General features: G+C 40.8%; 1 protein-coding gene and 1 long non-coding RNA gene across 3 annotated transcripts in view; one reads left to right on the plus strand and one right to left on the minus strand.

Annotated features, from left to right (window-relative positions):
- On the plus strand, positions 1-25,600 carry LOC133047841 (uncharacterized). 2 transcript variants are annotated; one of them, XR_009690855.1, is made up of 4 exons: positions 1-196; positions 13,578-13,768; positions 14,644-14,798; positions 25,197-25,600. It is a non-coding gene; the product is annotated as an uncharacterized LOC133047841 (long non-coding RNA). The 2 variants fall into 2 exon arrangements; XR_009690854.1 differs by lacking the exon at positions 25,197-25,600 and having other exon boundaries at positions 14,644-16,668.
- PSMA8 (proteasome 20S subunit alpha 8) overlaps positions 22,172-27,327 on the minus strand; it is a 20,208-nt gene continuing 15,052 nt past the window's right edge. Inside the window, exons 5-7 of the mRNA XM_061131414.1 lie at positions 24,590-24,709; positions 24,231-24,293; positions 22,172-22,264 (exon numbers count right to left, since the gene is read on the minus strand). Coding sequence (XP_060987397.1) covers positions 22,172-22,264; positions 24,231-24,293; positions 24,590-24,709 — 276 coding nt within the window. The remainder of the gene's footprint in view (positions 22,265-24,230; positions 24,294-24,589; positions 24,710-27,327) is intronic.

Here is a 27,327-nt window from a genome sequence, read left to right on the forward strand (position 1 = left end):
AGGAAGGCGGGGCGAGTTGCCAAAAATCCACCACGTGGGAACGGCAGACCGCACTTGGAAAACTGCGGCATCCGCGTTCTGCTTTCTCCTTGGTGTCTCTAGTTGCGTGTTCCTTGAAGAGCCAAGATTGTGTTTCCCATAAGCTTCTACTTTTTAAGGAAACGATGTGGAGGACCGATTTCGGAGAGCAGTAACAGTAAGAACTCAGTCACGCTTCCTCAGTGTTTTTCTGCGGGTTTAGCTCCAAAAGCATCGCTAGAATGAGCTTTACGTTTGACACTTCGGGGGGAAAAAAAAACAAAACTTAATGTCCCTTTCTTTTTTTTAATGTTTAAGCGTGGCGTATAATTTTACAGTTGGTAAAATGTGTTTATTTTCTTATAATTAGAGTTGAGCTGACCCAAAAAAAAAATCTTTTTCTTCTCAGAGCTGCTCTACCTGACTCTCTATCACCTCTAAACGTATTTAAATTGTTTATGTGTCTGCTTCAAAACTGGGACAGTGTCTTTTGATTCCTGGTCACATTCTAGTGTTTAGATTTTAAGTGCTGTGTTATTCTTTGAATAAATCAAAAGTGTGTGGTGAATGAATCAATAATACAATCAAATACAGAAAAACTTGCCGCGTAGATCTAATCAGAGAAGATGCCTTGATTTCAGGCTGTTGTCCTCATAACTTTGTGTTTTTAGGAACCTGCTCTATACTGAATGAGATTATAAAAGGCATCCTGACTTTTGCAGCTTCCTGTTCTCACCCTCCTAGTCTGTTCCAGAGAACAGGATCTACTTCCAATTCAAACACGTCAGTCGCTGAGTTTGTTCTCTCCCATATCTCAACCAGTCCAAATCAAGAACCCTTCTTAAGACCCAAATCAATTACACCCTTCCCCATTTTATGAAGGCTTACTTGATCACTTACCTTATAGAAAACTCCTCCAAGTGGAGTTGAAGAGAGAAAAGCAGTTTTATTAAGCACTTCTTGTGTCCTGGTCACAGATATTTATATTTCCTTCTTGCTTTCTTCCTTAAAAAAAAAAAAAAAAAAAAAAACAACTTCAGTTTACTGGCTTAAAAACTGCAAAGGAGTAATTTATCCATGAAGCTGGGAATCTAACCAGGCTGTTTGATCCCAAAGCACATCTCTTTCCACTACTCCGTTAGTGAATCTTATATCCCCCACACACAACTCTTGGCAAAGTAGTTTGCACTGAAAAGGTATTTAGTAAATATTTGCTAAGTAAATGAATGAAATGGAGCCATGCAACATTTTCTGGAGAAGAAATGGCAACCCACTTCAGTATTCTTGTCTGGGAAATCCCATGGGCCGAGGAACCTGGTGGGCTACAGTCCATGGGGTTGGACAAGTCGGACACGACTTAGTGACTAAACGACAACAATGCAACATTTTCAGGGAAGCAAAACCACCTAGTGGATTTGAATCTCAGACCTGCTGTTTCCACGCTGGACAAATTGTTCAGCTGAAGAAAGAAAGGGTCAGAAGTTTGCTCTGAGAACTACCCTTTTCTAAAACTCCATTAAACCCCACCCCCAACTCACATACTGTATTTAGGTATGTAAATAACTTCTATCAAGTTACAAAGAGACCTGACTGAGGAAGTATACTTTCTCTTTAAGGTGACCTTGGACATTTCTCTTTTAATTGTTTACATTTGCTTGGTAATTTGCTGTGCTAATGGGAGCTTTAATTTTCTACTTAAAAATTTACTCCTCTTTACCCAGTTCAAGTAACTACAATACTTGTCCTGAATTTGGAGTTTAGCAATAATTGTGTTTATTACATTTCCTTTCTATAGAAATTTATAATAATAAAACAGTACATATAGTGAGGCAAAATGCATTCTATGTAAGAAAAGAAAAATGTAGGGGGAAGCTTATATCTTGATTTTATTAGATATGACTGAGTGACTAACACTTTATTAGATTTAGCTGTTAAAATATTTGTGAAATTAAAGATGTTGAAAATCCTTGTTCATTTACCTTAGTCCAGTGTACTAATCCCATTCATGAGGGTTCCACCTTCATGATTTAACACCTCCCCAAAGCCCTGGCTTACTAATACCATCACCTTTGGGCATTAGGATTTCAAGATATGAGTTTTGGGGAGATACAGACATTCAGATCATGTGTGTATGTACTCAGTCACTCAGTTCTGTCCAGCTCTTTACCACCCCATGGACTATAGCTTGCCAGACTCCTCTGTCCTTGGAATTCTCTGGGCAAGAATACTGGAGTGGGTTGCTGTTTCCTCCTCCATGTGATCTTTCCAACCCAGGGATCAAACCCATGTCTCTTATGTCTCTTGATTTTGCAAGTGGATTGTTTACCAGTGCACCACCTGGGAATCCCTTGAGTGTGAGTGAGTGTTTAGTCATGTGACCCATGGACTGCAGCCCTCCAGGCTCCTCTGTCCATGGAATTCTCCAGGCAAGCATACTGTAGTGGGTTGCCTTTTCTGCTCCAGGGGAACTTCCCGACCCATGAATCGAACCCAGCTCTCCTGCATTGCAGGCAGATTCTTTACCTGCTGAGCCATCAGGAAAGCCCTTAGCACCTTCTAAATGAGGGATTAAGTCATTTATTGTCCAGATAGTCTGCTTATTAACTCAGGTGATAAAACTGAACAAATATAAAATCTATATTCTGAATATTTTACTATTTACATACTGCATGCATGCTTAGTTACTCAGTTATGTCAAACCTTTTGCTATCCTATAGACTGTAGCCTGCCAGACTCCTCTGTTCATGGGATTTTCCAGGCAAGAATACTGGAGTGGGTTGCCATTTCCTCCTCCAGAGGATCTTCCTAACCCAGGGATCATACCTATGTCTCCTTCATTGGCAGGCAGATTTTTTTTTTACCACTGAGCCATCTGGGAGCCCTTTTTAACACACAGACACAAACAATTTAACTAGGTATAGTTATCCCCTGGAGTAGCAAATGGCTACCCAGTCCAGCATTCTTACCTGGAAAATTCCATGGACAGAGTGGCTTGACAAGCTACAAGTTCTTGGGATCACAAAGAGTCAGACATGACTGGGCGCATACACACTCACACACAGTTACCAAGTAGAAGGTGTCGATTCTTCTTTTTTTTTTTTTAATGTGTCAATTATTCTTATTGGCCATTTGATTTTCCAAGTACCTACAGTCTCCACAAAATGAGTAGAACTTTATTACTCTTTAGGATTTAAATAGGAAACCTTCTTTATTTGTGAAATGAGATCAGCTGAAAAATCTGCCTAAGAAAACAACTATTTGACTAAGATGGCTGTGGCCTCACCTTCAAAGTGTGCCAGAAACGACTGTGTGCCTTCAAGTTCTGTACCTTGAGCCTAGTCTAGTATCTGCGTTTTGCGTCAGATTGTTTAAATACTTTCTGCAACAGAACACCACTGTATCACTCCTTTCCTCTTAAAGGAATGTGGCTCACTCTCTTTCTGTGTTGGTCTTGCCATATGGCTTGCAGGATCCTGCCCCCCACCCCACCACTCCAAGACCTAACCACTGGACCACGAGGAAATTCCTCAAACTCTTAAAGAGTTTTGACTTCGTGAATAATTTCAATTTTGGGTGGCTTCATTAAAGGTTAATGAAGTCTGAGCCACTTTAAAAAATTTTTAGTATTTGAAAGTCAAGGTCCTTGAAAAAGTGGATACAGCTGAATGATCCTAATGTAAGAAATCTATTCACACTATGGAATATTAATCAGCATTAAGATATATACTTTTAGAGGTGCATTTATGAAAAAAAATGATCATGGCATGTAGTTAAATGAAAAAAAGACGTTAGTGGCAAATAGATGGGGAAACAGTAGCTGACTTTATTTTTCTGGGCTCCAAAATCACTGCAGATGGTGACTGTAGCCACGAAATTAAAAGATGCTTACTCCTTGGAAGGAAAGTCATGGCCAACCTAGATAGCATATTAAAAATCAGAGACATTACTTTGCCAACAAATGTCTGTCTAGTCAAGGCTATGATTTTTCCAGTAGTCATGTATGGATGTGAGAGTTGGATTATAAAGAAAGCTGAGTGCCGAAGAATTGATGCTTTTGAACTGTGGTGTTGGAGGAGACTTTTGAGAGTCCCTTGGCCTGCAAGGAGATCCAGCCAGTCCATCCTAAAGGAGATCAGTCCTGGTGTTCACTGGAAGGACTGATGTTGAAGCTGAAACTCCAATACTTTGGCCACCTCATGCAAAGAGCTGACTCATTTGGAAAGACCCTGATGCTGGGAAAGATTGAGGGCAGGAGGAGAAGGGGGACGACAGAGGGTAAGATGGTTGGATGGCATCACCAACTCAATGGACATGGGTTTGGGTGGACTCCGGGAGTTGGTGATGGACAGGGAGGCCTAGCATGCTGTGGTTCATGGGGTTGCAAAGAGTCTGACACGACTGAGCGACTGAACTGAACTGAACTGAACTGATACAAAGTATGACTCCATTTTTTTGTAAATTAAAAAATATTTGTAACCAATAAACAGATAGATGCTCAGAAGAAAATCTAGATTATACACCAATCTTGTTAACAGAGGATGTCTCTATTTGGGGATAGTCCAAGTGATCTTTTTTAAAAAAAATTTCTCTTGTATGCTCTAATTTTTTTTAAACAATGAATGAATAGTATTTACATAATCAAAAATTAACAAACTTTTTCTTAAAATATGTATTCTTAGTAACACTTGAAATCTGTACACACAGTTAAGTTCTTCCTCATCTCCTGTCCATAATATCCAGGAAACTTCACTGAATTCACAAAGCTGGGCACCTTCCACTGGCCCCATATACAACTACAGGAACTTCCCAGATGTCCCAAACTTTCTCTCAAACCTCATTGGTATGAAAACCAATGCATTTTCATACAGTGGTTCACCTCCCTTTAAAAGCCTTCCCCATCTGAAACATATTCTCCCTGGTCAATTCCAGGCATGAGTAATAGTGCTGTTGGTTATGAGTTCAGTGTTAATGAATCAACAATATATATTAAATAAGGTATCTTTAAATAGAAACATGGGCTTCCCTTGTGACTCAGATGGTAAAGAATCTGCCTGCAATGCGGGAGACCTGGGTTTGATCCCTAAGTTGAGAAGATCCCCTGGAGAAGGGAAAGGCTACCCACTCCAGTATTCTGGCCTGGAGAATTCCATGGACTGTATAGTCCATGGGGTCACAAAGAGTAGGCACTGTTGGTTTTGAGTTCAGTGTTAATGAATCAACAGTATATATTAAATATATATTGAATAAGATATCTTTAAACATGGGCTTCCCAGGTGGCGCTAGTGGTAAAGAACCTGCTGGCCAATGCAGGAGATGCAAGAGAGGCGGATTCAGTCTCGGAGTTGGGAAGATCCCCTGAAGAAGGGCACGGCAACCCACTCTAGTATTCTTGTCTGGAGAATCCCATGGACAGAGGAGCCTGGGAGTCTGCAGTCCATGGGGTCACAAAGAGTTGCACGCACTGAAGGGACTTAGTATGCACACACGCACAAACAGAAACACACACGAAACAAGTTAATATATTGACGGGCGGGGGAAGAAAATAACTAGAGGCTTACAGGAACTTAACTGTGTGTTTCCCCTAGGCACAATTTTTTGAGTATTTGCTAATTCAGTTCTCTGCAACTTAATAGAACATAATCACTACAAATAATGAAAATCAACTCTATATACACTTTTCCCCTGAACCACTTGAAATTAAGTTGAAGATGCCTCATTACCCCCAAATACTTCAATTTATAGTTCCTAAAAACAAGGATTTATATAACCACCATACAATTAACAAAATGAGGAAATTTAACATTGATACAACTATTTAGTCAATAAATCTTAAATCAACATATCTTTTTCAATTTTTGCCAATTTCCCAATATTGTTCTTTTATAGCAAGTTTTTTTCTAACCCAGGATTCAATCGAGACTCATTCATTGTGCACAGTTTTATATCTCTTTAGTCCCCTTCAATCTAGAGCAGTTCTTTTGCCTTTCTTTTTCATGATATTGCCATTTTTGAAGAGAACAGGCCATTTATTTTGTAGAGTGCCGTCCGTTGCATTTGTTTATTGTTTCCTCATAAGCAGAGTCAGGTTATGCATTTTGTCTGAAATACTGCATAAGTGATATTATACCCTCTGTGTCATATTAGGAGACACGTTATATTAGTTTGTAATAATATAATAACAATTACTCTGCATATGAAGCACAAGCTGGAATCAAGATTGCCAGAAGAAATATCAATAACCTCAGATGTGCAGATGACACCACCCTTATGGCAGAAAGTTAAGAACTAAAAAGCTTCTTGATGAAAGTGAAAGAGGAGAGTGAAAAAGTTGGTTTAAAGCTCAGCATTCAAAAAACTAAGATCATGGCATCTGGTCCCATCACTTCATGGCAAATAGATGGGGAAACTGTGGAAATACTGGCAGACTTTATGTTTCTGGGCTCCAAGATAACTGCAGACGGTGACTGCAGCCATGAAATTAAAAGATGCTTACTCCTTGGAAGGAAAGTTATGATCAACCTAAACAGAATATTAAAAAGCAGAGACATTGAAAAAAATAAAAATAAAAGCAGAGACATTACTTTGCCATCAAAGGTCCGTCTAGTCAAAGCTATGGTTTCTCCAGTAGTCATGTATGGATGTGAGAGTTGGACTATAAAGAAAGCTGAGCACCAAAGAATTGATGCTTTTGAACTGTGGTGTTGGGGAAGACTCTTGAGAGTCCCTTGGACTGCAAGGAGATCCAACCAGTCCATCCTAAAGGAGATCAGTCCTGGGTGTTCATTGGAAAGACTGATGCTGATGCTGAAACTCCAGTACTTTGGTCATTGGATGCAAAGAGCTGACTCATTGTAAAAGACCCTGATGCTGGGAGGGATTGGGGGCAGGAGGAGAAGGGGACAACAGAGGATGAGATGGCTGGATGGCATCACCCACTCGATGGGCATGAGTTTGAGTAAACTCCGGGAGTTGGTGATGGACGGGGAGGCCTAGCATACTGGGATTCATGGGGTCACAAAGAGTCGGACACGACTGAGTGACTGAATTGAACTGAACTGAACTGAAATAGGGTAGTAGCAGTGGGCAGATTTGAAATATATGTTGATGGTAAAAATCTGTGGGTGTTAGTGGCAAATTGAGCCAAGTAGCTTAGGGAGTGAAAAGTGTTAAGAGTGACTCTCGGTTTATAGCTTGAGATACTGGGTGGATAGTGATTGCATTCACAGTAATGGGGAAGATTGGAGATGGCAAAGATCAAGAGTTCAAGGAAGATTGAATAGAACTTGAAAGTGAAACCAAAACTAGGTTTTATATTACCTTTCTAGCTGCACTTCATGACACAGTATAGTACTGGATATTATCATGGAAGGAAAGCAAGTACAGTAAAGAGAGAAGAGCCCATATCAAACATCAGCATTTCATGGTAGCATAGGAATAAAAGCCAATAAATTGGAACTGGGGAAGGAGGAGAGAGGCTGGAGAGATAGGGGGAAAAAAACAAAAAGTGTGAAGTCAGGATACCAAGGCGAAAGAAAAAAAGAAAAATCAAAAGAGTTGAAGTCGAGAACCAAGGGTTGAACTATGTGAAATGCTGAGAGGTCAGATTTCAGTTTGGCTCTTCTAGAATGAGGCTTGATGAAATCAAGGCTCTTTTGTTGTTGTTCACTGCTATATCCTTAAATATGGGCCAATGGCTGACCCATATTAGGTGTTTTATAAATATTTTCAACTGAATGAATGAATTTGTAGATCGTGTGTTTTTGTAGTCTTATTGCACTGGTTAGATATGACCTCCAAGGGAGTGTTGAATAATAACAATGATATGCTTCCTAGTCTTGTTCTCGATGTAATGTTTCCTCACATGGTTTGTTTGATGTTTGCCTCTACAAAACAAAAATTTGTGGTTTCCTGCATACTTAAAAATGTTCCATGCCCTCCTCCCACCCACCATATGCCCCTCCCTCTCCCTCAGTGTCCCCAGAATAAAACATAGACATGAACTAGACGTCCCATCGTGATGTGACCACTGGTTGGCATCACTTCTGGCTACCACCTTCCTTTTCCCACACCTGACTTCTTGTGATGCCAGGCGCCTCTTGCCAGGCAAAGAGGTGGGGGAAGAACTTTCCCAAAGAAGTCTCCTATGACCCTCTCCCCAACAAATATCCCCACATCCTCTTGGTTGATCTTCCTTTAGATTCTCCTGGTAGATTCCTTACTTCCCAGTCTCCCCTGTAGACTCTTAAGTTTCTTTCAGAAACTTTACCGTTTAACCTGCCATTTAACCTGCAGTTTCTGCCACAGTATCATGAGTTTTTTGTGGTAGGAAGGAAGGAAGTCAAGATCTCAGTCAAAACTGAGCTTTCACCCACCACGTCTCAGTTTGTTTCCAGGTATCCTTCCCAGAGAATCTTCTCTGCCTTCTAAGTTTCACCAAATTCTTCCTTATATCTTCCATATCATGTCAAGTAATCCCAGCTGATGTATTTCATTTTAATTATATTTTTAACTGGGCTTCCCAGGAGACTCAGGGGTAAAGAATCCGCCTGCCAAGCAGGAGGTGAGGGTTTTGATCCCTGGGCGGGGAAGATCCCCTGGAGAAGGGAATGGCAACCCACTCCAGGATTTTGCCTGGGAAATCCCATGGACAGAGAAGGCTGGCAGGCTACAGTCCGTGGGGCTGCAAAGAATTGGACACGGCTGAGCGACTAAACCACCACTACCACATTGTTAACTGTTAAGGGGTGATCTCTTTTTAAATTTTTTTAAAGAAAGTTCTGAATGAGAAAAAAAGGTTTCAAGTTTTCAAGACTTAAACATTGTCAGCCTCACCTACAGCTTTATATACATGAGGTCTGGGTTTAAATTCAGATATGCAATGTGCATTAGTATGGCAAAACACTGAGAAGGGACTTGGTGGTCCAGTGGTTAAGAATCCACCTGCCCATGCAGGGGCCATGGGTTCGATTCCTCGTCAGGGAAGATTCCACATGCTGCGGTGCAGCTAAGCCTGTGCACCACAACTACTAAAGCCCACGTGCCCTGGAGCCTGGGCTCCCCAAAAAGAAAATTCATCACAATGAGAAGCCCACGCATCACAGCTAGAGAGTAGCTGCAGCAGCAGCAAAGACCAAGCACAGTCATAAAAATAAATAAATATTGAAAAAAAAACACCTAAAACACTGAGAAGACTTGAAATAAAGCAGCTGTTTTCAAACATTTTTATCTCAGGAAACATTTAAACTATTAAAACTTTTTGAGGACCCCTAAAACCTTTTCTCTGTATGGATTATATCTGTCAATATTTACCATGTTAGAAATTAAAATGGAGAAAATTATGTTATTTATTTATGGGTCCATTTAAAAACACCATAAAAGCCTCATTACATGTTATATTAGCCAGGGTCCATTCAGAGGACAGCTATTACTCAGCTAATTGAAGAGGGAAAATGTAAAGAATTTTTAACTTCTGGAAGGTGGTTTACTGCTGAAAGAAGCAGAACTCTTAGCAGTGATCCCCAGCCTTTTTGGCACCAGGGACCAGATTTGTGGAACACAGTTTTTCCATGGACGAGGGGTAGGAGGGATGGTTTCCAGATGATTCAGGGCATTATATTTATTAATAGTGCCCTTTATTATTACATCAGCGCCACCTCAGATCATCAGGCATTAGGTTCCTAGAGGTTGGGGACCTGTGCTCTAAGGCATCCTTAAGAGTAGCAGGTGCAGAAAAAGCATCTACTTCCTCCAGCTAGAGGGAGAGTGGACACTGAAAGACCCAGAGATTACCAGGGGAGACTCCCCGTGGCTGAGATTCAGAACTCCTCAAAGAGGGCATGGAGCACACGGCCTGGCAGTGATGGAGAAGCTTGCCAGAGGAAAAGGGCCACCGCGGATCTGGGAGTGTGTGGGCGCTCAGTCGTGTCTGACTCTTTGCGGCCCCAAGGACTGTAGCCCACCAGGCTCCTCTGTCCGTGGGGTTCTCCAGGCTAGAGTACTGAAGTGAGTTGCCGGTTCCTCCTCCGGGGGATCTTCCCGACCCAGGGATGGAACCTGCCTCTCCTGCATTGGCAGGCGGATTCTCTACACCTGGGAAGCTCACCGGAATCCACAAGCCTGTTGCTGTGGCTCTGCAGTGTGTCTTCTGCGCCCTCTATTGGCGAAGTCTGGCATTTCATAGCTGGCAAAGGAGAGATGTTTCCAGAGACCAGCTCTACTATCATGAAAAGGGGCAAAGAAAGCTGGATGTGTAAGAGGCAAGAAATTGATGATTATCACCGTCCATCAACATTTGATATTTCATAAATATTTTAAATGAAAAACAAGTATAGTTTTCTTAGCCAGAGATGCTCACACTAAAGTGGAAGGTACAAGTATGAAACACTTATTAGACAGTATGAGACAGATCCCAACAAAAACTCACAGAGGTCGGGCTTCTAACCAGCCTGAGGAAAGGCTTCTTGGACCTGGAGTGAGTCATAAGAAATTTCCAGAGTCAGCTCCCATCTATGAAAAGGAGAAGGAAAGAAGTTTTGAGGAAGCATGTGGGTACTCCCCCACCTCAGTCATACATGCAGCCCCTCGAAAGAGAACTGCTTCACTGATATAAAGGTCATCACAGGGTGGAACCACTTGGCCACTGGCCACTCCTGACTGGACAAGCAACAGGAAGCTGGCCCAAAGGCAGCCATCCTACCCAGGCCAGATGCAAAAAATATCAGCCGGTGCAAGCACATTTACTCATGCAGAATTGCTGTTGGGAGCCTGAAAAGAGAAGAGAAGTTAACTATGGGAGCTGAAGCTACACGATCATAATGGAAAGAGAGGCGAGATGGGCCATAATGCATATGTATAAGCCAGAAGGTTATAAAGGAAAAGAAGCCATGAGCTAGCATAAGCAGTGCGTTAAAGAAAGAAAACTAGGCTGAGAAAGTCAGACAGCAGAGAGAGAAGAACAGATGTGCTGAAAGGAAGTGATCGTATTCCTGCTTCAACGTTAGAATTAAGATCCAAAAGTTCCTGACGCTGAGATTTCTAGCAGTGCCGTCCCTACAAGGCAAAATGGTGCTCTTTTTCCCAGTTTTATATTTCCCAGCAAGAGTCTTTTTTTTCCTTGAATCCTTGCTGGAGTCAATCTTTGTTTCTTTTAGCCGAAAGATCTTAACTGAAGTGGGCATACAGAACACATGACACTGTCAGCAGATTCCAAATACCATGTCTGAAAAAAGATGGCCTTCAGTTGTCCTTGAATTCCTAGTGGAGGTGGGCCAGCCTCATAGATGTAACCCACTCACATGCTATATGCATTTGGAAGACAGAATGATAACTTACCAAACACATCATTTGGAGAACTTTTCAAAACTTCTTTGCTATAACTTTATGCCATTGTCAACAAATATGATATTATACTAAAATAAGCAAAAAAACAATCTCATCTTAGCCAGCGATTTTAAGTAAGAAACATGGAGACAACTGGTATCCGATTTGGGGGTTTTAAGTTGTAATATAAGTAAATGGCTGTCTAATATTCATCCATTTAGTATGTGTTAACTACCTACTGTAAGCTCAGACTGTTCTTGGCACTGGCCATACACTAATGAATAAAATAGACATGGAACTTACAATTTGGATGGGGGACAGTCAGTAAACACAAACATATATTTCAGGTGTTAGGTCTGGGGGTAGCGGGAGTCCTGTCTTATAAATGACAATCAGAGACAATCTGCCCATTCAGTGACGTTTGTGCACAAATGGAAGTACAGGCGCAAGCCGGGCTTCCCCGCTGGCTCAGCGGTAAAGAATCTGCCTGCAATGTGGGAGTCACAGGAGACGCAGGTTCGATCCCTGGGTCAGGAAGATCCCCTGGAGAAGGGAACGGCAACCCACTCTAGTATTCTTGCCTGGAGAGTCCCATGAACAGAGGAGCCTGGCAGGCTACAGTCCGTGGGGTCTGAAACGGTTGGATAGGGCTGAAGTGACTTAGCATACACACCACGGAGCAAGCCTTGCCCACGGAGCATGTGGGGAGAGTGCCCCAGGCTGAGGACGGTCAGCTCCAAAGCTCTGAGACAGCAATGTGCTTCTTGTTTATGAGGAACAGCAGGGAGGCCAGTGTGGCTTGAGGTGAATGAGGGATGGTAGGAATGGCAAGAGATGAAGCAAAGAGGTTTGGGGAGGGTGAGGGGTGGCAGGTCTCATAGACCAGAGTAAGGCTCCATGTAGGTAGATGTCTCCTAAATCCTGAGCTAATCAGGCATAGGAAGTACTTAGGTGATGCCAGTGCGTCTAGGCATCATCTGGGGACTTGACAGAAAAGACCTGCCTCAGACTGATTGAGTCAGAACCTGTGTTTTCACAAGATCCTAAACTTATAAATTCATTAAAGTATGAGAAATACTCGTTAGTTTACGTTAGTTAACAAAGACTCTTTGCAGCCCCAAGGACCACGGTCTTCCAGGCTCCTCTATGGGATTTCCCAGGCAAGAATACTGGAGTGGGTTACCGTTCCCTTCTTCAGGGGATCTTTCCAATCCAGGGATCGAACCTGTATCTTCTCTTTGGCAGGTGGGTTCTTTAGCTCTGAGCCACCTGGGTGGTCTTTAATGAAAACATAGGAAACCATGATTAGTGCTTGAATTTTCAATGTAGGGTGAAATTTTCTACTTCTGCAAAAAAAAAACATCACTGGGATTTGGATAGAGATCGCATTGCCTCTGTAGATGGCTTTGGGTACTGTTGACATCTTAACAATATTAAGTCTTCCAGTCTATGAACACAAGGTATCTCTCCATTTATTTGTGTGTTATTTCTTTCAGCAGTACTTTGCAGTTTTCAGTACACAAATCTTTTGCCTCCTTGGTTAAGTTTATTCCTCAGTATTATATTCTTTCTGATGCTATTGTAAATGGAACTTGTTAATTTTCTTTTTGAATTGTTCATTGTCAGTGTATAAAATGCATCTAACTTGGGACTTCCCTCGTGGTCTAGTGGAAGACTTCACCTTCCAATGCAGGGAGTGCAGGTTCAATCTCTAGTTAGGGAGCTAAGATCTCACATACTTGGAAGCCAAACATCAAGCAGAAGGAATATTGTAACAGATTGGATAAAAACTTTAAAAATGGTCCACGCCAAAAAAAAAAAAAAAAATCTTTAAGAAAATGCATCTGGGTTTATTTATTTTTTTTATCCTGCGTCTTTGTTTTCCACTCTGAAGATTCCATTTGAAAAATGTTAGAACTAATAAACATCTGGCAACAAAATTGATATTACGTCTTCTTTTCCAACATAGATGCCTTTTAATTCTTTTTCTTGGCCAGTTGTTCTGACTAGAACATCCTATATATTAGTGAATAGAAGTGGTGAAAGTGGGCAGCCTTGTCTTATTCCTGATCTTAAAGGAAAAGCTTTTTCGGTCTTTGGCTGTTGAGTATGATGTTAGCTTTGGGTCCTTTAAAAACATCCTTTATCATGTTGAAGAAGTTCTCTTCTGTTTCTAGTATACCAAGTTTGTTTATTTTTTAATTACAATTGATACTCCAAATTCTTTCCCCATTTGCTAGGTTAAATCTAGATGGACACAAAAGTCTTGGGAGTGTTTGAAAATGGCATGTTGAAGATGCCAGAGCCACAAAATGGGAAGAATCGCGGTTCCTAGATTTTTGCTTGGAGGATTGCAAGCAGCAACGGGATTTGTTATCGAGAAACTTCTGTGTGTGGTCATCTACTGTAGCAGCTAGCATTGCTTTAACATGTAAGCAAAACATAATTTCCCAAATATAGTAAAAGCTCATACAAATTGATGTGGAAAAAGCCAAGACTTATTGGAAAAATTAGGCAAAGGATATGAAGGATCAATGAAAGGAAAATTCAAAGGCTTTTTTGCTGTTTAGTCGCTAAGTTGTGTTTTACTCTATTGCGACCCCATGGACTGTAGCCCACAGGCTCCGCTGTCCGTGGGATTTCCCAGGCAAGAATACTGGAGGGGGTTGCTATTTCCTTCTCCAGGGGAGATTCCTGATCCAGGGATCCAACCTACGGTCTCCTGCATTGTGATACAATTCTTTACTGTGGAGCCACCAGGGGAAGCCCTCAAAAGGCATTTAGACAAACATAAAGATGTTCTCCCTGGAGGAGGAAATGGAAAGCCACTCTAGGACTCTTGCCTGGAGAATTCCAAGGACAGAGGAGCCTGGCAGGCTACAGTCCATGGGATCGCAGAGTCGGACACGACTGTGTGGCTAAACTTTCAACTTTTCAAAGATGTTCTACATCATTCGTAAGAGAAATGCGAATCAAAATTATTTGGGGAAATTTTTAAAAACAAAAAGTAAATAGATATTGAGATTCACCTATTTCTGGGCAAAAAAGTTTGACGCACCATTGTTATCAGTTTGAGTTCAGTTAGAGAGGCAAAATCACTGTGATAACGAGTAAGCAATTTTCTAGAGGAAGTAGACCTCACACAGTTGTGGGAGTTGAGGGAGAGGTCTGTGCAAGGCTGCTGCCTCTGTAGTCAGCTCATTCTGGAAGTCAGGAAGATAAGCTGGATGTGAAATGGGGAGGATGAGAACAAGCTGTAACCCAGGAGGACAAAAAGTGCCCTCATGTATCTTTCACCATCTGCAGGCTTGATGCTGCTGGTGACCTGCAGGAAAGCTGGGGTCCTTTGCCATCAAGCTGCAAGCAAAGAATCTGTGAGCGAAGAATGTGAAGGAGGAGATTTGGCAGGATCTGGAGGAGCTAAGTAGCTGTGAGCCTGGATGCCTCCCCGCACCAGTAAAGTAAGCCAGCAAACCAGCATCCCTTGCAAGCTGCTCTAGTACCAGTGCCCTACTCTGAGCTCCTTCTCTTCTGCCTTCAAATACTGTGCAAATTTCCCTACAGGAAAGAAAAATTGGGGAAGTCATTCCAAGGTCAGCTGAGTTGACACCATACAAAGCCAGTGCAACTAACAATGGGAAAGGTATAGTGGAGGGACCCTCACTCACTGTTAGGAGAAACACACATTTGTATAACTGTGTAAAATACTTTTATCCCTGCAATTCTAATTCTAGTGATTTACCCTGAAAATATACGTCTAATACGGGGAATGACAAACCTAAGTTCATTCTTTGCAACATTATTTGCAATAGCAGCACCATGAATAGTAAGGTTCATCAGTAGAAGATTGGTTAAGAATCTTAACTTTACATCTGTATATTGGAAAGAATGTTCTTCTCATGGGAAGACATCAAAGACATGTAAGTGAAAAAAGTCAAAATACAGAACAGTATATACAGTGTGATACCATTTTCACTGAAAGAGGTATTCATGTTTGTATATGTATGGAATATCAATAGAAGTAAACTGAAAATATCAGTGGGAACACACTGATAACATGCTTTGCCTCCAGGAAGAGAAACTCTGTTACTGGGGGACAGAAATTGAATGGAGTATTTGACTATACAGTTTTTAAAAAAATTACGTATCATGTGAAAAGTGAAAGTCACTCAGTTGTGTCCAACTCTTTGCGACCCCATGGACTATACAGTCCATGGAATTCTTCAGGCCAGAATATTGGAGTGGGTAGCCTTTCCCTTCTCTAGGGGATCTTCCCAACTTAGGGATCGAACCCATTTCCCCCACATTGCAGATGGATTCTTTACTAGCTGAGCCACACATATATTAGTTATTAAAAAATAAAGAGTTAATAGTATAAACATTTTCATTCAATGAGACTATTACATGCACTTCTTATGTTGTTTATTTCTGATACACGCCTCCTGAAAGAAAATCTTATCTCTTTTCTCCACTTTATGTAAAGCACAATGTATGTTTATAACTGTCTATTAAAAATACAGTGAAAAGCCTTCTTTTAATTTTTAATTAGGTGAGACATTTTTATGACCTGGTCAATAACCACTGAAAATGTATGTGGAATCATGATAAATTGTTTAATTTCTGTCTAAAGGAATCTTAATATATAATTTATATATATAGTCCATTAAATTACATACAGCATGGGAATACTTGGAATGAAGACCCCCTAAGGAAATATGAAATATGAGAATTTTTTTCAAACTTGAGAGTATTTATTTCAATCACATCCTTTTTCAAAGATCAAGTAGAAATTTACTAGGGGGCTTCCCTGGCGGCTCAGATGGTAAAGAATCTGACTGCAATGCGGGAGAACTGGGGTTTGATCCCTGGGTTGGGAAGATCCCCTGAAGTAGGGCATGGTTACCCACTCAAAGGATTCTTGCCTGGAAAAACCCAAGGACAGAGGAGCCTGGAAGGTTACAGTTCACGGGGTTGCAAAGAGATACGACTGAGTGACTAACACTTTCAAATGTCTTTTGAAACTTACTGTGCAAACTACGGATCTGCTCATATGAGAATTAGTCATGATTTCACTTCAGATGATGGTGACCTTGTCCTGTCTTTCATTACTTCACTCTCTTGATCATCTTCCTCAAGATAACCAGGAATGAGGGTGAAAGAAATTTTTAGAGAGGATTAAGTTCTAACCTTAGTAAAGAAGCCAAGTTGTCTCTGGAATACTGTAATCAACTCTTATTCCATCCACTATTCAAGAAATAAATATGATGTATCAAATACAGTTGAAGCCCTTTGTGTTCCCTTCTCTTACAACCCTACTGATTTTGCTTTTTATTTTTACTACAGATGAATATACAGACAACACAATATGTTATAGTTATTCATGCTTTCCATTTTTTCTTAAACAGTGTGCTTCTGTTTAAGTATGTGTGTTTAAAGGCAAGGTATGCATGTTTAAACTTCCTTAAACTTTTTCTGCATCGAATGTTCTTTGGATTTACAATTGTGAGACACATAATAAGTATAGGTAGTTGACGTGCACAGTTCAGAGAATAATGAATTGAACACACACATTCTCTCCACCAAGCTTTGCAAAAGCCTCACCATTGTGTATTCCTCTCCCAGGCTCCCAACAGAAGGACTCACTGTCTTATCTTTCGCAACAACGCTTCCCTTGCTTTTCTTCAGTTTTACCTGGCTGTGTCTGTTGAACACTAGTTTTGTAGCTCTTTAAGCTTTCTATAAACAGTCCATTCTGTGTACTCTGTCACAACTGGCTTTAGTGTTTGCTCTGGAGACACATCCTTGTTGATACATGTAATGGTAATGGCTTCTTTTTCCCTGCTGTATGGTATGCTCCTGTACGAATAAATCATGATTTATTCAGTCATTCTCCTGTTGATGAGTCTTAGGTTATTTCTAATTTTTTTTCTATCACAAGCAATGCCTTTGTCAGTGATTGTCTTTATGCACATATAGTGGAGTTTTCTGTAGGCTGCATATTTCAGAGTAGAATTACTGGCTGAAGGACACATGCCTCTTTGACTTCCTAGATCTCACCACCTTGCTCCCCAAAGCAGGTGTAGTAGTCCAAAGTCCAGTAGCAGTATACTGGAGTTTCTTGGGCTCTAGATGCTCACTGACATTTTATACGGTGTTAGATTTTGCCAGCTTGATGATGGCTGTGAAATAGTGTCTCATCACAGCTACAATATGTATTTACTGGATTAGGGTAGAGTTTCATTTAATAAGCTCCTCATGAAGAGAAAATCATTCAGGTGTCCTCTTCTGTGAAACGTCTGTTTAAATGGTCCATCCATTTTTCTGTTGCATGGTGTTCTTTATTCCTTTGAACCAGTCCTGTATAAACTCCAGATACACACCTTTTATCAGTTACATGTTACGAACATCTTCCCCCATGGGGCCAGTCTTTTCACATTCTTTTTTTGTTTGTTTTCTTTGCTTTTTAATTGAAGGATAATTGCTTTACAGACTTTTATTGTTTTCTGTCAAACCTCAACATGAATCATAGTTACACACATATATCCCCTCCCTTTTGAGCCTCCCTCTCATGTCCCTCCCCTCCCCATCCCGCCCCTCTAGGTTGATACAGGGCCCCTGTTTGAGTTTCCTGAGACATACAGCAAATGCCTGTTGGCTATCTATTTTACATATGGTAATGTAAGTTTCCATGTTACTCTTCCCATACATCTCACCCTCTCCTCCCCTCTCTCCATGTCCACAAGTCTATTCTTTATGTTTGTTTTGCCATTGCTGCCCTGTAAATAATTTTTTCAGTATAATTTTTCTACATTCCATGTATATGCATTAGAATACAACATTTACCTTTCTCTTTCTGACTTCACTCTGTATATATACTAGGCTCTAGGTTCATCCACCTCATTAGAACTGACTCAACACATTCCTTTTTATGGCTAATATTCCATTGTATATATGTACCACAACTTCTTTATCCATTCATCTGTTGATGGAAATCTAGGTTGCTTCCATGTTCTAGCTATTGTAAATAGTGCTGCAATGAACAATGGGATACATGTGTCTTTTTCAATTTTGGTTTCCCCAGGGTATATGCCTAGGAGTGGGATTTCTGGGTCATATAGTGGCTTTATTCCTAGTATTTTAAGGTTTTTATCTTATATATTTTTATTTTTTTTTAATTTATTTTATTCCTAGTTTTCCACGTTCTTTATGGTATCTTTTGATATAGAGCTTACATTTTCAGGTAGTTGAATTATCCATCTCTTATGTGTTAGCATTTTTGTATGTTTAGAAACAAGGTCCCATCTTTTCCTGCATTCTAAAAGTTTTATGTGTAGGTCTTTAATTCATCTGACATTGATTTGTTTAAACTGTGTCAAGTAGAGATTCCACTGTCTTTCTCTCCAAATGGATGACCAGTTGTCCTGTCACCATTTATTGAAGAGCTTATTCTGTACCCACTGATATGCAGTGTTTGCTGCCATAACCCAAGTAACCCAGTGAGGGTAGGTGTGTTTTTAAGTCATTTTTTGGGGGGGTCTCATCTTTAGTTTGCTCATTACCTATACCAGTCCAGCTCTCTCCTGGGCAGCACTGACATCTGCTCAGGTGCTTCTCTGATTCTCAAACCTTTTTCTGGTTTTGGCCTCAGGGACTTCCCTTTCTTCCTGTGAGTTCAGTTCTGCATTTAAAGGGCATATACTTAGATTCATTAGATTTTATCCAGTGTTTGTTTCTTTGCCTGTAGTGAGAGAGTTTTTTCAGACTACCTAGTTAATGATAACCTAACGATGGAAAGAGAAGTTGTCTAGCTGATCCCGAGAACCAAATGTTTGTGATCATCTCAGTTTGAGGATACAAGGGAGAAAAAGCACAAAGTGCTTGCATATTGCATTTTTCCAACAAAAGAAAACTGACATTTTAAATAGCAATAATGTTTGAGTATATTCTGGTTAAAGTTAATCGCTCAGTCATGTCCCTTTGCAGCTCCCTGGACTGTAGACCATCAGGGTCTTCTGTCCATAGGATTCTCCAGGCAAGAACACTAGAGTGGTTTGCCATTTCCTCCTCCAGGAAATCTTCCTGACCCAGGGCTCGAACCTGGGTCTTCAGTGTCTCCTGCACTGCAAAATTTTTACCCACTGAGCCAGGGGGAAGCCCCATATTTTGGTTAAAACTTCACATTTAAAAAAAAATATATATGTATAAATCAGCAAAACCTGACCAAAACAATACTTCGATTTCCAAAGTAAAACAAAGCAATCAAGTCAAAAACAATCTGATGCTCATGCCAGTTACAGGCAGAATAAAGCCAATGAGATATAAAAGCTTTCGCCTCTTATGATACAGCCTTGTGAGGAAGACTGGGGAGAAATGTGTCTTTGGGTATAAACCACAGTGTGTCTCATTAGAGGTAAGAGAATTCAGTGAGTTAATGTTTTCAAGGAACTCAAGACAGTGTCTGGCATGTAGTAAACAGTGCGTGAGTGGTGGTTTAGTAAAAGTAAGGGGTGGAATTACAACAGATCGTTAGGATGATGTGTCCCCATTCCTCCCCTCACCCCACACCTAGGAAGCATGGGACCCCCACAGCTGAGGTATGGTTCAGAACAGAGTAATTAACATTGTACTGTATCCATGTACAGCCAAACACACCCAGAGGTAGAAAAGGCCCTGTCCTCAGATTAGAGGTGGAAATTGGGAGAGGAAGGTATCTTCTCCTTTTTGTTGATTAACAAAAAATACGTCTTATTTCCTTTAAGGTCTAGTGTTGTGTGTTTTACTAGGGTGTATTTTACTAAGACTTAAATGTTAATCCAGAAACTACTAGCAACATACTCCATACTCCCTATTAAATCCACAGATTTAAGGGAAATAGACTTTGCATTATTCATATAACTCATAAGAATGGGCTCAATTATTTGGTACTGTGACCTCTTCAAGACAAGGACCATATCTTTTTAATTCTCAATAGCTCAGCTGGTAAAGAATCCGCCTACAATGCAAGAGACCCGAGTTTGATCCCTGGGTCCGGAAGATCCACTGGAAAAGGGATGGGCTACCCACTCCAGTGTTCCTGGGCTTCCCTTGTGGCTCAGCTGGTAAAGAATCTGCCTGCAATGCAGGAAACATGTGTTCAATCCCTGAGTTGGGAAGATGCCCTGAGAAGGGAAAGGCTGCCCACTCCAGTATCCTGGCCTAGAGAATTTCATGGACTGTACAGTCCATGAGGTCACAAAGAGTTGGACACGACTGAGCAACTTTGACTTTCACTTAGCATGGAGAGAATGTTTGGTGAGGATGAGCAGTAGGTGGATGCACTTTCATGAGATGGCTTCCCAGGGCCATGTGTGGGCTAGCAACACATCCCTCTCTTTCTGGAGGTCCCCCCATTTTGACTTAACCAGGGTCTGAATCCACTTTCAGGGACCATGCATGCAATACGTTGACATATTCAACAATTATGTGGTGCCTTCCCATCACTCTATGTTCAACAAGGGCAAAAGACATTAGGGAAGACATACAGATGACCAACAGGCACATGAAAAGATGCTCAAAATCACTAATCATCTGTGCTGTGCTAATTCATTCAGTTGTGTCTGACTCTCTGTGACCCGCCAGGCTCCTCTCTCCATGGGATTCTCCAGGCAAGAACACTGGAGTGGGTTGCCATTTCCTTCTCTAGGGGATCGTCCAGACCCAGAGATTAAACCCGGGTCTCTTCCATCTCCTGCACTGGCAGGCAGGTTCTTTACCACTAACACCACCTGGGAATCCCATAATGCATAATCAGAATCTCTGTTTGTACATGAAAGTTGCTCAGTCGTGTCCGACTCTGCGACCCCATGGACTATACAGTCCATGGAATTCTCCAGGCCAAAATAGTAGAGTGGATTGCCATTCTCTTCTCCAGGGGATCTTCCCAACCCAAGGATCAAACTCAGGTCTCCCACATTGCAGGTGGATTCTTTACCAGCAGAGCCACCAGGCCCTTATCAATTGTATCTCAATAAAATTGGAAGAAATAATAAAGTATACAAGAGGATGTGTGTAGGCTCATGCAAATACTCCACCATTTTGTTGTACAAGGGTCTTGAGCATCTGCAGGTTTTGGTGTTCACAGGGGCCGACACCAACAGATGACTGTACTGCAACTTGTAAGATAACTATGACAACACGTGCTAATTTGCTACAGTTCTGTCCAGCTGTGCAACCCCATGGACTGTGGCCCACCAGGCTCCTCAGTCCATGGGGTTCTCCAGGTGAGAATACTGGAGTGGGTTGCCGTGCCGTCCTCCAGGGGATCTTCCCAACCCAGGGACTGAACCCACGTCTCTTATGTCTCCCGCATTTGCAGGCAGGTTCTTAACCACTAGCACTGCCTGGAAAGCTTGCTTAAAAATAAGGCACTGACAAAATTTTGGCACTTCACCAACACAAGGGTGTTTTTATCTAGAAATGCAACTCAATTATTATATTCAGTTTATTTTGGAATAGCTATCTCTACTTGACAGTCAATGCTTGAATAGCATCAAATTTTTAATTTAAAAATTTTTAATTGAATTTGCATATATGAAAAAAGTAACATACTAAGAAAGTTATAAAATATAGTCTCAGGCTTATGTAAAGTCATGACTGCTTTCAACAATTACTGAACTCTTAAAAAAAATCTTCATAATCATGTATGTTTGTCATAGATGAATGCCACAAGTATGACATTCTCAACACATGTAACTACTAAATGTAATGTTGCATATTAACTTATTTCCTTTAAAATTTCACTAAGCAATTCTGAGTACAAGGAAATATTAAAAGATCCCAGTGTTTCTCCTAAGAATTAGGTGGTCTTCTTTAATTTTTTCTTCTCTGCTTCTTCTTTTTCCTTTTCTATTTCATTTACTTGTAATTCAATTTCTTTGGCACTAAACATCTGAAAAGAGAAAAAATTTTAAAAAGCAAATTTCAATTATAGCAACAATTTCTAAAATATTTATGTCGATGAACCCAATTATATTTTATAATTTTATTTTTTATAACTTTTATCTTATAACTTCAAGTACATGATGAAATATTTCAGAAGTAGCTTAACTATAACAATTATGGACAAAACCAGAATTCTACAACATTTCCACTACCACTGTGCTAAAATAAAAAGCCAGGAAATGCAATATTGGATTCCATATCCTATATATGGATACAATTCTGAACACATTTGAATTCAAAGCTTATTCTATTCATGAAAAAATAACTGATTACTGAACTCCCACCTCATCCCACTGTGATTCTCATTAGGTTTTGTTTATTTTATCAGCTCCAGAACTAGCCAAAGAGGTAGGAAAATGATGATTTTCATGGTGTTCTGTTTAGAACTGCCAAACTAAGCAGAGAACAGAAGAGTTTTGATTTTACTTAAATCAGTTTTATTTTACTTAAAATCAAAGATGGGAGCAACCTGCTCAAGATCATACTGTTAAACACATGCATCTGCTGGAAATTAAACCCAGATCTACCTAATTCTGAAGCACAGGCTACTCACTACCCAGCCTACTGGGAAATGTCATGTGGAGGGACAGTGTAACTCTGTTGCCAGGATGCATCCTACCACTCAAAAATAAAGACACGTGTATCTGTGTGTGTGCGCTTACCCAGTTGTGTACACATGGATGTCATGGGGCTGGAGAGCTGACTCTGGACTCAGTGGTTCTGTGTCCCTGTGGTATTGGCACAGCTGTCCCTGAGTCCTGGAAGCCAGAGGCGACAACCTGCCCTCCACATCTCCATACTCTGCTCGGCACCCTGGCTGTTTATGTGGAGCCCTACAGAGGCAGCCCAGCCCCCGTGGCCCCACTTCTCTTACTCATTGAAACCTGCTCCTGCCCTGTCCTTGCATCCCTAACCCACTGGTGTCAAAACAACAACAAAACTCCGAAAACCAAACCACTGCTCCACACAGCACTGATTTTAACACTGTTTCCCCTTGAAATGGTTTCCTTGACACAAAAGAACGGGCATACGTAAAATACTGCCTTAGGGCACATTTTTCATATAGTTTCCCAGGCAAGTGCTTTTGTACACTCAGCTAAAGACCCAGCTGGCACAGAGTGTGGAGCTCTACCTAACGAACAGTCTGTCCCATTTCAAATACTCTTCACCAATGAGTTCTCCATCACAATGTTTGGAACAACTTACTGCAGTGTTCTGCACAATTTACTTTGTGGTCCAGCAATTTTAACACATAATGGCTGACTAAGGTGTACAACTAATAACGCTAGACTTGACATAAAGAAATATGAAAAGATGATCACAATTAGATATTAAAATGTAAGTCTTACAGAAGCTTAACACACTCATAAGTGAAAAGTAGAGAAATCAGATAAAAACCAGTAGGCAATCAAGAAAGGTTGGTTTTTTAACATAATGAAGGATAACATTATGTTAGAAGCCTAGAGGGCCAACAATTATATAAATGGCAGCTGAATGACACTGGAAGCTAATCTTGATTTCAGATCTAAAAAGACACCACGAAGGACTGTTCACTATAAGGTGCCAGGAATGAAATCTCCACAGGGAATACAGTACGCTGCCCTATATGGGACGGACTCAGTAGGGATTCCTACTTATAAGAACATGTACTAAGTGGGGTAGGCCTATACATAGATCTCAGCACCCCTAGGACTTCACAGAGGGCTAGGGAGAGCGAACTGCTTGCGTAGTAAGCATGTACAGATTAGTGACTGTCAGCCTACAGAAACAAAACAGAAGTCATCACAGTGTCAATGGATGCAAATGGAGATTTCAGGCTTGTAATAAAGATTCACAGGTGTCAGCAACATACTAAAGTTTTTTGTGAAATGCCTTATACTACAGGTATTTTTCCTCTTTGGTTAATGACTTACCTTCAAAGGTTGGTTTCTTCTTATTATAGCAAGTTCAATGTTTTTTCCACCAGACTGGACAACCTAATGTAAAACAAGTGCAATTTTAGAATTACTTCAGGAAAGTCTGTGTTTTATTTATTTATTTTAGTTCTACCAGTTTATTGCTATCAACCCATCTCCCTCCACCCTCGTGCACACATGCTCAGTCATGTAACCCCATGGACTGCAGCTTGCCAGGCTCCTCTGTCCATGGACTTTTCCAGGCAAGAATACTGGAGTGGGTTGCCATTTCCTTCTCCAAAGTCTGTGTTTTAATAAACAACTGAATGAGGGGAAAAAAACATGATTTTCTGTACATGCTTTATTAGATCACTTACTTCCAACAAAGCTCTTATTGCTAATTTGATAGCTTCATTGTCATGTGCTATGGCATCTTCTGTGTAATTCTTTTCCAGAAATTCTCGGACAGTTTTGGCACTTCGACCTATTGCATTTGCCTTGGAAGATAGAAGATAATTATTAATGCCATTGTAATATGAATGAACTTATGGTTACTAAGTGAAGTTTAGGGGTTTACAGTTTATTCCACTATTACTTAGCATAATTACTTAATGAAAATTGTAGTTCGAAGGTTTAGCGAACATTTCAACAGCTCATTTGATTAACTATATGAATAATCTGAGATGATGGCATGACTTATTCTCAAATACACCAATGCCCTGTCCTGGCCAGTGCTTTCTATTTCCTTAATGGTTCCCAAGTCCTTAGTAGTCAAAAAAGATGGAAAGAGTTGAAACTCGAAAAGATGGAAAGAGGAAAGGAGATATAACTGCAATATGATGCAAAAAGAAAAATAAAAGGACATCAGTGTGAAGAAGAAAGGTGTTTCTTTGAACAGGACTGTGCATCATTTTATCTCCTCTGACTATAAGCAAGAAGGGCTGCTTCTTTCTGTTCCATTCCCCATTTTTCTTCGTTCTTCAGAAATTTTCAGCAGATGAAAGGAAGAGGCAAAAGCATCTCCCTGGCTGCATGGCTACAGGTAATATATAGCCTGTTCTTTCCATTCAGTGTAAATATCCAAATGAGTACTAGTTATGATAATGGTAACAACAGTAATTTTTATTAACAGAACACTTAATGTGCCAGACACTATGTTAAGCATTTTAAATGGATTATCTCATCTTAACCATCACAAAAACAATCAAAAAGGTACCATTACTAACTCTAATTCATGGAGGAAGAAATGAAGGGTTGAAAAGGTTAAAAGAGCCGACAATTTGGACTGGATAACTTTGCTGGGGTGGGGGGCTATTCTGTACATTGCAGGATGTTTAGCAGCCTCTATCCACTAGTTCAGTTCAGTCACTCAGTCATGTCCAACTCTTTGCAACCCCATGGACTTTAGCATGCTGGGCTTCCCTGTCCATCACCAACTCCCAGAGCTTGCTCAAACTCATGTCCGTTGAGTTGGTGATGCCATCCAACCATCTCCTTCTCTGTCATCCTCTTCTCCTCATTCCTTCAATCTTTCCCAGCATCAGGGTCTTTTCCAGTGTCAGTTCTTCACATCAGGTGGCAAAAGTATTAGACCTTCAGCTCTAGCATCAGTCCTTCCAATAAATATTCAGGACTGATTTCCTTGAGGATTGACTGGTTTGATCTCCTTGTAGTCCACGGGACTCTCGGGCGTCTTCTCCAACACCACAGTTCAGAAGAATCAATTCTTCGGCGCTCAGCTTTCTATTCACTAGATGCCAGTGATGACAACCAAATGTGCCTTGAGATATTGCCAAATGTCCCTATGCTGGGACAAAATCACCGCTATTTGTAAACCGCTGGCTTAGGTAATCTTGCCCAAGATCATATAGGGGGTAAGCAGAAGATATGAGCTTTGAAACCAAGTGGACCAAACCATCAGTCCGAGCTTTGAGCTCTATACACCATGCTGCCACATGCCCTTTTGCTGTGATGGCTCCAGAGAGTGAAAAGAAGCAGCAGAAAGGCCCATCCTTTCACTGAAGGATTCTGGCTGCAAATAGGGAATGTCCCAGTTCTAACTGGTATGTACTATGGTTACTGGAAAGAGACTGCAAAGGAAATTTTTAGGAAGTGAGTATGAAAACATACCTTTTGTACTACATGAACATATAGTTCTGCAGGAAATCAGTCCTGAATATTCATTGGAAGGACTGATCCTGAAGCTAAAACTCCAATACTTTGGCCACCAAATGCGAAGAACTGACTCTGATGCTGGGAAAGATTGAAAGTGGGAGGAGAACGGAACAACAGAGGATGAGATGGTTGGATGGCATCACCGACTCAATGGACATCAATTTCAGTATATTCCAGGAGTTGGTGATAGACAGGGAGGCCTGGTGTGCTGCAGTCCACGCGGTTGCAAAGAGTCAGACACAACTAAGCATCTGAACTGAACTTCGCAGAACTTTTACCATACCTTTATATTTCAGAAGATTAAAATAAATAGCTATGAAATTTTAAATCAGAGTTTCTGGCCTTGAAATTTCATTAAGATCAAAGGTAAACCCTTCAGCCTGGTGTGACTTTGGAGCTTATTAGCTTCAAGTTTGTTTTGGTCAACTAACTGGCTGCTGCCTGGAGAGGAAGTTCATAAAGTAGTGGTTTCTCCAAAAATCTCACTGAGCCTTTAAAAGTCACCTTGTAAATGCCTGGTGACTTTCCTGTCCACTGCTTCCAATTGCTGATGTCAAAATTCTTTAACCCCGATCCTATTTGACTGGTTTCCTAAAATCTAGCTGCTTCTTACCACACTTTAACCCCACCCTCCCTCCAACCCCATTACCCACTCAAGCTCATTTCAACAGACTTTTGATGGTTCTGCAATGTTTTTCCTGCCTGCCTGTCCAGATTAATGATTTTCTGTGGTGAAGAATATTAGCTGCCAACCCCAGTATTCATTCTTCCTCTGTGACAGAACTCCAGGCAATGTGCCTGCTGAAAAATGTCATGTCCTACCCTCTGTTACCAAAAGGAATATACAAGTGGAAGTAACTGGATGAACCTTCTAGGAATCTCTGCTGCCTATAATGCAGACATGTTGGCTGGAGGTCTAGTAACTACCTTGGGCGCATGA

Source organism: Dama dama, chromosome 27 (assembly GCF_033118175.1).
Source record: "Dama dama isolate Ldn47 chromosome 27, ASM3311817v1, whole genome shotgun sequence".
NCBI classification, from domain to species: Eukaryota; Metazoa; Chordata; class Mammalia; order Artiodactyla; family Cervidae; genus Dama; species Dama dama.